The sequence below is a fragment of the Nymphalis io genome, chromosome 18 (genome assembly GCF_905147045.1).
Source record: "Nymphalis io chromosome 18, ilAglIoxx1.1, whole genome shotgun sequence".
NCBI lineage: Eukaryota > Metazoa > Arthropoda > Insecta > Lepidoptera > Nymphalidae > Nymphalis > Nymphalis io.
In genome coordinates this window covers 8401340-8415436 of record NC_065905.1, presented here as the reverse complement: position 1 = coordinate 8415436, position 14097 = coordinate 8401340, and the positions used below count along the sequence as shown (strand labels likewise).

Sequence of the window (14097 nt, the reverse complement as noted above, 5' to 3'; positions counted from 1 at the left end):
GGTAGAGCTTTGCGTAAGCTCGTCTGGGTAGGTACCACCCACTCATCAGATATTCTACCGCAAAACAGCAGTACTTGTTATTGTTGTGTTCCGGTTTGAAGGGTGAGTGAGCCAGTGTAATTACAGGCACAAGGGACATAAAATCTTCGTTCCCAAGGTTGGTGGCGCATTGGCTATGTAAGCTATGGTTGACATTTCTTACAATGCCAATATCTAAGGGCGTTTGGTGACCACTTACCATCAGGTGGCCCATATGCTCGTCCGCCATCCTATTCTATAAAAAAAAAACATTGTAACGAAAGAGTTATGTCCCATGTTACTAAAGAACACAACACAATAGCACAACGATACTAAGCAGATAATAATAAGTGCTGCTTAGTGGTAGGATAAGTGTTGAGTGGGTGGGATCTACGTAGACAGCCTTGAACAAAACCCAAAACAAGTACACTATGACACTGATAGCAAAGATTAGCCATCCATTGGAACCAAAATACAAATCAGACTTTCGCCGAAATTGAAGCATTCTATAATCATTGCTGGGTATAAGTTGTGTGTTTAGGTTTTACCGAGATGCTAAGATCGTGATGTCAGAGGCAAATAAAGACGTGTTGATGCTGATCAATAAAATACCGTAAAGACACAATATTTTTGGATCTATAAATAAAAGGCGAAATGTTAAACCTTATTTAAATTTTCAGACAACCTCATAACCCAATTTCATACTGATAATGAAAAAATCATACGCAATTTAAGAAGACTTGGATCAAATTAACAAAAGAACAAATTCCTAAAATTCAGTCGAAGATGAATTCCATCTGAAAGCAAAGCAAAAAGCACCTTGATAAATAAAAAAAAACGTCAAAACCTTGAAGATATATATAAAGCTATAATGACAATAAAACTAACATCGATAGAAAATGAATATGTTTACTCGTTATCTGGAAACTTTATAACTATGATAAGAAACCGATTATTATCAGATGGTGCTATTAATGTTCTAGTATTTTTAATGCGTATTTATATTTAAAAATAGAGACCAATAGTTTAGCGGTAAAACTGGTTTCTGGTTTAGATCACGATTTATTTATCTAATCTTATGTTTTTTAGGAGTATAAAATATATTATAATGTAATTTATAAAATAACTCTACATTTATAGACACATTGAAGATATGTATGTACCTAATGTAGATTGCGCTGTCAAAAGTATTTTTAAGTTTTCAAATTCCGTAGTTGATTTAAAAAAGCAGTCATTCTTTTTTTCTAATTGATTGTCTTAATAAAATATTGATTGTTTGTCGACTAAAACGCTGTGCATAATAGTTCTACTTATTTATAGAAAGAATGTAATCAGTATATAACATTAATTTTAAGATTATGTTTCGAGATATTTAATGTTTGTTTATTTAAAAGACTGAAAACACATTTAGTTTTGTAAGAAAGTACGTGAGTACTGAAAAAAAAATCAATTAAAATAAATCGAATAACTAATAAAAGACGTTCATTTTTAATAAGCGTACTTTTATGACTTTTTTATATGCTTATAAAATTAGCGAAATATTGCGATTTTTTGGGATATTTCAGAATTATTCAGTCCTGAAAGACCTGAAACTTATGATTATGATGTCCTGATTCTCCTTTTCGTTTATGACGGACATTTCATCTAATTGACCATTCTCAATCAAATGAAATTAGTTACCGGAGACATTTTAATTCACAAATATGTGTTCCCGGCACACGACCGAAGGGATCAGGCGCAGGGTCAAACGCATTACTTGCTTTTCGAGGCATAGGCGTCTAACACCAACCTCCGGGTTTCGTATTAGGAAAATCATAATTCGCAGCCGTGCAAACTAGCCCCTAGAACACCGAGGCAGTTTATATGCATGTTTATACTGACTCACAAATCTTTGAAACTGAACAGCAATATTAATTATATCCGGTAAAACTAATGACCATCAACGTAGGCAAGACTAAATTACATTTTCAAAACGAATTGAATAAAGTATATGATAAATTAATTATATATTTTTAAATGAACTTTTCTAAATTTGAATTTTCATTTGAATTTTCATGTGCTTAATTTGTGATTATAATTCATCTCGTGCTTTACGGTGAAGGAAAACATCGTGAGGAAACTTGCATGTGTCTAATTTTACTGAAGTTCTGCCACATGTGAATTCTACCAACCCGCATTGGAGCAGCGTGGTGGAATAAGCTCCAAACCTTCTCCTCAAAAAGAGGAGAGGAGGCCTTTAGCCCAGCAGTGGGACATTCACAGGCTGTTACGGTTACGGTTTTACGGTACTTTTCTAAGTATATTTTTCCTATATAATTATAAGATTATTATTCTGGTCTATATTTACGTAAACGACATTGTATAGCTCAGATTTGTATCTGATAGGTGGCAAGGGTCAATAGTATATAGCTCTGTATATAAATTACTTGAGAGATAAATATAATGTTTGTTGTTTTTACAGAGACTTACCTTGTCATGATCATTCGAATCCTAACTATTACAAATGTGAAAGTTAATTTGTTTGTCTGTAACGCTTTACGTCTTAAACTACTGAACCGATTATCACGAAACTTTGCACACACGTTATAAGGGGTTCAGAAAAGGACGTAGAGTACCTAACACCTGCTCTTCCCCTCACGCGGGCGGTAACTTTTTTATTTATAGTGAAGGTAGGCGGACGAGCATATGGGCCACCTGATGGTAAGTGATCACCAACGCCTATAAATATTAGCATTGTAAGAAATGTTAACCATTGCTTACATTGCCAATGCGCTACCGACTTTGGGAACTAAGATATTATGTCCCTTGTGCCTGTAATTACACTGGCTTACTCACCCTTCAAACCGGAACACAACAATATCAAGTACTGCTGTTTTTCGGTAGAATATCTGATGAGTGGGTGGTACCTACGCATAAGAGCTTGCACAAAGCCCTACCACCAGTAACTAATATTATATAAATCTAGCACATACGTATAAGATACTGGAAACTCATAGTGTAACGTACCACATGTGCTTTTCTTTATCCTTAAAAATGTGTGAAAGTTTTATGATAATCGGTTGAGTAGTTGAGACATTAAAAAGTAACAAACTCATTTTGGCATTTGAAATATTAGTAAGATTAATATTTTTAAATTACAATTCTATAGTGCTTGTACGAGCGTACTTGAATAAAGTATATTATGTTATATAATTAACAGGTCAACATTAAAAATAGCTACAAATGACCTCGTGGAATGGTGGCAAGAATGTAAACAGCACTTCCTCGTTGAATAGCAATTCCGATACTCACGTTTAAAAAACAAACTAGTTTTCATTTTAAGTTTTTTTTTTTTTAAATTAATTTACATTAATTTACAATTTACATCTATGTTCTATGTCAGAATTATTTTCGATTAGTTCTGTGGCCTGGTGGTGAAAGAAAAAAAATTGTATACCACATATTGCCATTTGCTGAAACATTTAAAAAAATAATAAATTGATTGGTACTAAAACGCGTAACTTTAACATTATTAATACCAACAATATTACGCAATATTATATAATAGGACAAAAAAAACTGTTCGTTGTTGCTATTCTCATTACTAAAAGTAAAGGTATTGCCCCTTTTAGCACCTGTAGGAGTGTTCGGAAAGAACAAGCTCGAGACATCGCAGAATTAGGTCGTGAAATATCAGAAAGTGATATATATATATATATGATGGTAAGTGGTCCGTAACAGCCTGTGAATGTCCCACTGCTGGGCTAAAGGCCTCCTCTCCTCTTTTTGAGGAGAAGGTTTGGAGCTTATTCCACCACGCTGCTCCAATGCGGGTTGGTAGAATTCACATGTGGCAGAATTTCAGTGAAATTAGACACATGCAGGTTTCCTCACGACGTTTTCCTTCACCGTAAAGCACGAGTTGAATTATAATCACAAATTAAGCACATGAAAATTCAGTGGTGCTTGCCCGGGTTTGAACCCACGATCATCGGTTAAGATTCACGCGTGCTTACCACAAGGCCATCTCGGCTTTTTTTTTCAGTAATTTGTCATCAACGCCAAATGTTAACCATCGCTTACATTTACGTAGTTGACTTATTTAAGACACGTACGAAACGATTTGCTTCATCGTTTCTGATACGCACCGCCAAGGTCTGGAATACCCTCCCGACCTCCGTTTTCCCTACCACCTACAATATGGGTACCTTCAAGTCTAGAGTGAATAGGCATCTTCTAAGCAAGCGCGCTCCATCTTAGACTGTATCTCACTTTCCATCAGGTGTGATAACATGTCAAGCGCTAGCCTATACATTAAAAAAAAAAACATCTTCAATGCTGGCTCACTCATCCTTCAAGCCGAAACACAACAATACCAAGTACTGCTGTTTTATGATGAGTGGGTGGTATCTACCCAGACGAGCTTACGACGACGAGGCATTAGCGACGCCTATACTATAAAAAAATACACTTCCGTAGATGATGGAACCCTCATTAGAGAAATTGTTAGTTAAATTTCATAGTGTTTAGTTTCTAATCTGATTTATATTTCGTAACGCTAGTTGCTTTACATTTTTTCTTTTATGTTCAGTGAATTGAAACATTCGAGATTATTTGCGACGATGGTCTATTTCACTAATTTTTTTACGAAAAATAATAACCTCGATTACAAAAACAACGACATTTTTTTTTTATTTTAAATATGAAAGTACGCGTTAAGTGGTCACCATTGCCCACAGAAATTGAAACAAAAAATATTAAAAATGCATTCCATCGCCAATGTTATACTGACTCACTCACTCTTCAAACCAGAACGCAACAATAAGTATTGCTGTTTAGAATATATGATGAGTTAGTTATAACTACCCAGATGAGCTTGAACAAAACCTTATTACCAAGTATGTATTTCAATAATTACAAAACAGAACCAACGATTTCACTCTGATGTTGATTAAACACGTCAAATTCATACTCATAAAATCGTAGCAATGTTTATAAGTCAATATATTTAGATATTATGTGATAGAATTATTTTATTAATACACACATCTGCACGTACACGCACACACTCAAACACACACTTTATAGTTAAAATAATATAATCATAGTATAAAATACTTAAAATAATCTTTAAAAATGTATATAATTATTATAAATTACCCTATGGAAAAGCCCTGTCAGATATCGCGACTTCTTCTTTCTTACTCACTAAGGGGTCCAACCTACAAGATTGGACTTACATTATACCCAAAGTATAAGTACAGTACAGTATAGTAACAGCCCGTTATTGTCCCACTGCTGGGCTAAGGCCTTCTCTCCCTTTTGCGGAGAAGATTTGGAGCTTATTCCATCACGCTGCTCCAATGCGGGTTGGTAGAATACACATGTGGCAGAATTTCAATGAAATTAGACACATACAGGTTTCCTCACGATGTTTTCCTTCACCATCAAGCACGAGTTCAATTATAAAAACAAATTAAGAACATGAAAATTCAGTGTTGCTTGCCCGGGTTTGAACCCACGATCAACGGTTAAGACTCACGCGTTCTAACCACTAGGCCACCGGCCGGGCCGGGCAAGCACCACTGAATTTTCATGTGCTTAATTTGTGATTATAATTCATCTCGTGCTTTACGGTGAAGGAAAAAAACATCGTGAGGAAACCTGCATGTGTCTAATTTCACTGAAATTCTGCCACATGTGTATTCCACCAACCCGCATTGGAGCAGCGTGGTAGAATAAGCTCCAAACCTTCTCCTCAAAATGAGGAGAGGGGGCCTTTAGCCCAGCAGTGGGACATTCACAGGCTGTTTCGGTTCGGTTCGGTTCGGACCTATTTCATGACCTATGGCATTGACCTACAATATTATGAACTATAGGTAATGTATATATGTAACATAGACCTACATGTTTGTATAGTCCAAAGAGCTACTATTACATCGAGTCCTATAACGAAATATTGTTTAGAAAAGGTCGCTTTTTATGCGATGAGACCTTGAATATCTTTCCTAGCCTTATGTATAACTGTATTTCAATATTATATAAAATTGTATATAATGTAGTGTAACTACATGCACAAGGGACATAATAACTTCGTTCCCAAGGTTGGTGGCGCGTTGGCGATGTAATATTTCTTACATCATCAATGTCTATGGGCGGTGATGACCACTTAATATCAGGCCCATTTGTCCGGCCACCTAGCAATACGAAATTAAAAAAAAAACAGAATTATACATATAATGCTACTTAAATTATCAATGGCGGTACAAGAATATAGTAAACTAAGTAGATTATTGAATGTCTGATCCGACGACTAACGCACTCTGCGTTACCGTAGGCCATGGTCGAATGGACCATTAAAATTTAAAGAGACGAACGATAAAAATATTATAATAGTTAATTTGAATACCAACGAGTACAATAAATGCTATAATTTAGTTCTTAATTTTACTTTAAATAAATAGGAACACAATACATTTTTTCTAAATCCATACTGCGCGGTTTCAAGATTACGTTCCGATTGACTTACATCGTTCCCCGGAATTATATATGCCTGAGATAAACGGAATCCACTGTACAAAAAACTTCACCTTAATAATATAAGTAAGACAAAGTAGTAGTAATAATAATAATAATATAATATATCCTGGGACATTTTTCACACACGGCCATCTGATCCCAAATTAAGCTTGTACAAAGCTTGTGCTATGGAAACCAGACAACTGATATACTACATATACTACTTTTCTTTTGTAAATACATACTTATATAGATAATTACACCCAGACTCAGGACAAACAGACATGTTCATGCACACAAATGTCTGTCCTGGGTGGGAATCGAACCCACAACCTTCGGCGTGAAAAGGCAACCAACCACGCCACCCGGCTCGTCAAAAGTAAATGTCGAAATATAATAAGTAGTATTAAAAACATGTAAATGTCGAACATTGTACCACTGAACTTAAGGCCTATTTTTTCTTTGATGATAAGGTTTACAATATAATCCCACTACACAACTAAAATCCGACACATGTAAAAAATCGAAACTTACTTAATTCAACATACAACAGTCAAACTAGAAACTGAAACCGGGTAGAAAAAGGAACACCTAGCCCTGTGAAGAAGAACGAAGAAAGAAACTCAACATGTAGGTGTATTCCTGACAATATTTCCTATATAGTCGGGATGGCCCAGTGGTTAGGACGCGTTAATACATCGCTTGTTGCGCGTTAAAGCAAAATATAAGTATTAATTTATAAAATATGATGTTATAATTAGGTATGTATGTTTATATAATGATAAAATAACCAGGAAAATAATAAACAAATCTTCTCATAGATCGTTTATCATATGACAAATTATATTATTTAAGAATGCGAGTCCTTTAAAAACTATTACAAAAATTAAAATAAATTGGTATTTTACGGATTATCTTAATGTGTTTTAAACAATGCTATCGAGTAACCACAGCGAGAGAACGACAATTGTTAATAATTCAATGTCATTCACATTTAATTGCGACGTTATTTAACATTTTGTATATTTTTCAAAGACAATTTTCGTACAAATATTATCTATGTAAATTCTTTTTTTTTTTAATTAATTGTTCCCCTCGTTTGCTAATTGCGGGCCGATTTTTTTTTTTAAATTACTCAACTCGATATGCTTCGAATCGCATGTTTCGAAAATAAACCGTTATTTTTGAAAGTAATGCAAAATCAAATCGGCCTCAATCTCGGGCAATTACAACTGAATCTTCATGTGCTTAATTTGTGTTTATATTTCATCCCGTGCTCGGCGGTAAAGGAAAACATTATGAGAAAACCTTCATCTGTCTGATGAAAATATTAAAAAATTATATACAAGTTGTTCTTCCAGGAGTCAAAGGATAAATTATCAATGGCGACAAATTAAATTGGATCTCATATTTTCAAATAGTCTCCATTCCAGGACTTTTTTTTATCAGTTATTAGCAAACACCACTGCTGCACTACAAGGCTGCTTTTATGGAGATTATCGAAAGTAATAAAAAAAAAGTAAAGTGAGTGAGCGACTCCAGGGCACGCGCCATCTTCAGAATCAATCAAAGTTAATCTGTAACCGTAATTGGTGATTACACATTGTAATCGTAATCATTAATCCGACTACATTTTACCCAAGTCTGTTCGAAACTCAACACAGAACAAGATCTTGGAATATTAGACAATGACTAAAATAATATTTATAATAACTGTAAGTTGGTTATCAGCATTTTACGACTGAGATACGAATTGAGTTCTTACATGGCACGACAGATGAAGTAAATACATAGTAAGAAAAAATGATTTGCAGAATGAAAACTGTCGTGTCATTACTTTTAAGTGCCGACGTCTAGTGGAATAACTAATTATAAGGCTACCACGTATTATTAGTATCTAACGTCTATCCAGGCGTTTGAAGTTGGAGCCCCTCACTTGCAGCGCACCTATTTTGATTTATTGTTGGTTGGTGGCGCATTGGCAATGTAAGGGATGTTTAATATTTCTTATACTTATTGCCAATGTCCATGGGCCACGTGATAATCACTTACCATCAGGTGATCTATTTGCCAGTCCACCTACCTACTTTAAATATTACCAACCATATATATATATACTACTACCATATATATATACTGGTGGTAGAGCTTTGTGCAAGCTCGTCTGGGTAGGTACCACCCACTCATCAGATATTCTACTGCAAAACAGCAATACTTGGTATTGTTGTGTTCCGGTTTGAAGGGTGAGTGAGCCAGTGTAATTACAGGCACAAGGGACATAACATCTTAGTTCCCAAGGTTGGTGGCGCATTGGTGATGTAAGCGATGGTTAACATTTCTTACAAGGCCAATGTCTAAGGGCGTTTGGTGACCACTTACCATCAGGTGGCTCATATGCTCGTCCGCCTTCCTATTCTATAAAAAAAAAGAAAAAAAAAATAATATAGGCAAAATACCACTCATCACGAGATCTCCTAAACTATCCGCCCGATTGACTTGAAATTTGTCACAGCTACTCCTTCCCCGACGTTCTTAGTAAGCGTCTGTTCAGACGCTCACTAAGAACGGATTTCACGCAAATGATATCCAAAATACATTTTTCTTCCTATCTACCCGTGCGAAGCCTACTAACTAGAAAGAAAGGAAGAAACTAGTATAAATTTACTTTTTTAAAACGTTACTGTTTACGATCTGTACACGCTTAAAGCCTTTCGTGACGTCATCGTAATGGTAAAAAATGTCACGCTCAATTTTCATACTGTTAAATAAAAGCACGCTGCAAGTAACGTACTCCAAATCAAATTAATACAATTTATTACTAGAACCGGTTACATTGTCGCTAGACAGCCCGATAGAGTAGCTAGAGGACAATGTGATGCACTTCTAAACTAAGGAAAATAAGAGACCATCGAGAATACGGCACTTTCGGAAAACATGAAATGATTGACATCTGTGACAGGAAATTAAAAAAAAATGTATTATTCATAAATAAAATTTTGTACTAACTAACATCTTTGAAGATTTTTTTTCGTGTTAGGAAAACGGAAATAAGTTAGAAACACTAATTATAATTATAACACTCATTATAATTTATATATCCATACACAAATATTCTCAGTAGCAGGCCGGGAATCTGGAAGTTAGAAGTGTGTACCTTCCCGTTCGTCAGAAAGCACGTAAAACCGTTGATTTGCGCCTGAACTCTTTCCGGTCGTATCGGATTGCCTTCCCATCGGATTATAAGAGTGAGAAAAAAGAGAGTGCACCTGTTTTTGCGCACACACTTCTGCACTATACTATGTCCTGCACAATTGGCTAATCTCTTGATATTGACCGCTGTAGCCGAAATCGATCAGGAGGAAATCATAAACCATACTTTTTACCGATTGACAAAAAAAATGGATGCCGCTCATATTTCAAATGAACTTAACAGAGCTATAAAACCAAGATACTGTTAATAGTTAAATACCAGAATTTTATGTTTCAAATATATCATAAAAGAATTTAATACAAAAAAATAAAGTGCAGATTCACAATAGGGAAATGTGAAGATGCTGATGAAGAAAAGAAGAATATGAAGAATCTGCAAGCGAAGCCGAGATTAGCTAATCTCTGATCTGTTCACTGATAATAAGCTTCGCGCTTACTAAGAAGGAATTTTATGTTTACTTATATTTGTCATGTGGTTCAATGCGGCGACTATAAAAGCCGGTTATATACCGTAATTCTAATATATATCAATATTATAAATGAATTTCAAGAATATGTTTAACGTATCACTTTTAATTGATTTAATGATAATGATAGATATTGTATTCGCTTTTAAATTATTGAAGAAATGTAAGTGATTTCTTTGGACGACCAATTTGTAATTATTTATGAAATTCATTCCTATCCAACGAAAGCAGGTGTTATTTTATTACACAACCTACTGGCTGTTTAATAACATGAAAAAAAAAAATTAAATCAAAAAATATATATAACATAATGTTACTAATTTTAATTTGTTACCTGTTTCGTACGGGGGGAGGCTTTATAAGCTGCTTCTAGTTTAGGATTCGGTGGGGGCCTCTTAGGTTTCGTGCCTTTAATGCCTAGGTACCTTCCAAACGGAGCATACACATATCTGCAAAGGAAGCATTAAATATTTATATTGATATTCATTCACTTATATAGATTTGACGTTATTACTGGATAATTTTTTACCTACTGATAGGGGAAATCACAATTATTGAGAAAATTTATATGTAAGACCTACGGTTTTCAAGTTTTTCTTGAAACATGATTACGAATAAAGGAATTCCCTCATCATTTCATTATTAAATTCCATCTATTTGTATAAATGTACCTATAGATAATAAAATACATACATGAACATTTTGTTATTATTAGTTTTGATAGACTGAACCTATTTTGATGAAATATCTAAATTATACCTTAGAACATACTTTATAAGAGTTTTGTTATTAGCATTTGTATTTTATATCCGTTTTAAAGATTACCCTGGACAAACAGAGACAGACTCAGGAAGCTATTTATTATTAAATAAACTTTTTGAAACACATGTCTTGTATCTCACTTACATACCTACATGTATATAATAATCACTGTTTATCATAGGGAAATAACAAAATAATTTATAAGATAAGATTATATTTAATGATTCTTTTTATAGATGGCACAGTTTTGAAAGATAAAACTTGTTGCAGTCTTAATTTGTTAGCATACAAAACAAGCGATGTGCGAATGTATGATAATATATTATAATAATGTATTATAACTTCCAGATTCCCGGCCTGCTACTGAGAATATTTGTGTATGGATATATAAATTATAATAATTCTTACATTTATAAATAAATACAAAAAATAAACTATACTAATATTATAAATGCAAAAGTATGTCTTTCCGTTACGCTTTAATAACTAAACCACTGAACCAAGCTATGAAGCAAGCTTGAACGCCATGAAAGGACATCGGCTACTTCTCGTACATAATGCCTGCGCCTTTACAACATACCAGTAAAAAATAAATAAACAACATAGTAAAAACTTCGTTTAAACATTAAGGAAACAAAATGTTTAATTAAATACCTATGGGAAAATATTAATATATGATAATCTTATCTATTTAAAACTCACTTACTCAGATAGGTGATACTTTAACAGTATTAACTGATCTTTGAATTAAACCTTATTTATATCTTTACTGCCTTATATAAAAACCATTAAATATTCTAACATTGTACAAAAAATCTCAATAATGTGTAATTATATTTGTAACACATATATTTTACTAACTTTGTTTGAAACACTGGAATAAATATTAGGTTTAGTAAAATAATAATCACTGCAATATTAGCCCCTTCTTTTTATTTTTATTTAAATACATGTCTTGTTTTCCTTATACATATAATTGTTCCTATTAATATAGTCATTTTAGGTATCCTTAAAATGCAGATTATTTTAATTTTTATGCATTGCATAATATAAGATAATTGTATGTCATTTAAAGGATAACGTACATACATATTATAAACATAATAGTCTTAAACACAAGAATACATTTCATTATCATATTTTTTCACACATATATTTTACAAAGACGTATTGTCTAAGAATTATGCTTATTTGTTGTGAATACCGAAAGTGTGTCAAGGAGAGTTATAACTAAGAACTTTTTGACATTGTCATATTGATTTATTATAACTACCTCATTGCTAGCCTGTAAAGCTGCAGATGATATGGTTCCAAGTTGATATACTAGGTCAAGTCAACCAAAGTTATTAGATTTTAACTGTTTAATATTGTCTGTAGCTACCTGATGTTAGGAAATTAATGGTGTTCTCAGAAAGCACTTAAAGCCATTTCGTTAACTCTCCTACCATATTGGAATGCCACATAACTGTTATGATGATATGCATAATATTATCTTGAAGGTAACTAGCAAGTTATTGAGAACGGACACTCGCCAAAATAAGGATAATAAAATTAGAATGCAATTATGTTACTATTTATTTATTTGCGTTTTAATAATAACAACAGTAATACTTTAAACTGATGAAACATTATATAGATTAATAAAAGGAACTATATATTGTCACATTTTCAAAATACTTATGTTTATTTTTATTAATCCATTCATCATATATACATGAATATTTTCCCCAATGTGTTGCACTTAAAATTTTTGTACTGAGAATTTTTAACATATTAGAATTTCAAGGTTGTGAAATGATAAAATTGATAATTATAAGTCGTAGTTAACATATGATACTATTGTTTACTTTATCTCAAAAAATCTATTAGACCTTATTTTATGTCAAGATAATAAGTAAGAATAATTTGCATCTAGTGGAAGTTGATGATGAATAATTCACAACTCTATTATAATAACTCTAAAATACTAATAACTCTTAAAAAAATTCAAAAGGGGATATTTGGAATTAATTTCTACATAATATAAACATGAGCAAAATATGTTATGGACAAGCCAGTTTTTATTAGAATTAAATTTATTCGATCAATTATCATATTAATAGAATTTTAAATCGCCGTCAGTATGACAATATTGGTTTTATAATTCACGAATTAATCATGATAACGAATAAATGGTTATGACTTAAGATACCGTTTACGCCCCCGAAAACTAAATGCGTGACAAACAATAAGCTTCATAAGTTACACTTACCTTTCTAGTATATAACGTAGAGTTATGAAAAGCAGTGCTAACGGTATTGGGAAAAAGACATGCCGATGGTCCGTATAAATTACAGCCTTATCAGGCCGGGGCGCGAGGTCGGCCCATGTAGTATTAGGTGGTAACCACACATCTTCATTCCAAAACGCGTCTATAAGCGGCCGCAGCATTTCGCTATTAATCACTACTGTTAACAGGATCACAAAATCTAGTATTCATATACTAGACTTCAACGATAAATCCAATTTATATCCATCGACTGCTACTAATTTGATTTAATGACGGACGGAGCGCGGAGTGCGGGCTGGAAGACACAGATAACACAATTTCAAGATTAGGTCCCGTCTACACACTCTGTCTAGCTTGTACAGTTAAAATGAATAGTAAAAAAAGTTTATTTAGCCATTACATGCTGACACGCCTGTTTTATTTTGAGAGCTCGACGAGGATTTAATATATATATATATAATAATGTCCTCCAGACCGGTTTTGGCCACGGCGGCCAATCTCAAAAGAGATTAGCCAACTACGCAGAAGATATTATAGTGCATAAGTAAGTGCGCAAACACGGGTGCTCTTTCTATTCCCTAACTCTCATAATCCAATGATACGGCAATTTGACACGACCGGAAAGAGTTCAGACGCAGGACCAACGGCTTTACATGCTTTCCGAGGCACGGCCTGGGAACTGAACCCAGGAACTCCGGGTCTGCGGCCTTACATCAAGCTACTAGACCAACGAGGCAGTTATATATATATTATTAAATAAAGAAAGAAATTACTTTAATATTATTTCAATTAATATATAAATACATATAATTAATATATATATATTACCTATATATCACCGGAAAGTATGCTTTTTTAAGACGCAGCGTGTAG

At 33.6% G+C, this 14097-nt stretch overlaps 1 protein-coding gene across 3 annotated transcripts in view; it reads right to left on the bottom strand.

Moving 5' to 3' along the window:
• The window catches only part of LOC126775453 (ceramide synthase 6-like), a 28707-nt gene extending 15200 nt beyond the window's left edge, over window positions 1–13507 (bottom strand). For all 3 annotated transcript variants that reach the window (XM_050497414.1, XM_050497415.1, XM_050497416.1), the window contains exons 1-2: window positions 13207–13507; window positions 10528–10642 (exon numbers count right to left, since the gene is read on the bottom strand). In XM_050497414.1, coding sequence (XP_050353371.1) covers window positions 10528–10642; window positions 13207–13385 — 294 coding nt within the window. In that variant the 5' untranslated portion in view covers window positions 13386–13507. The remainder of the gene's footprint in view (window positions 1–10527; window positions 10643–13206) is intronic.
• Window positions 13508–14097: the final 590 nt, after the last annotated feature.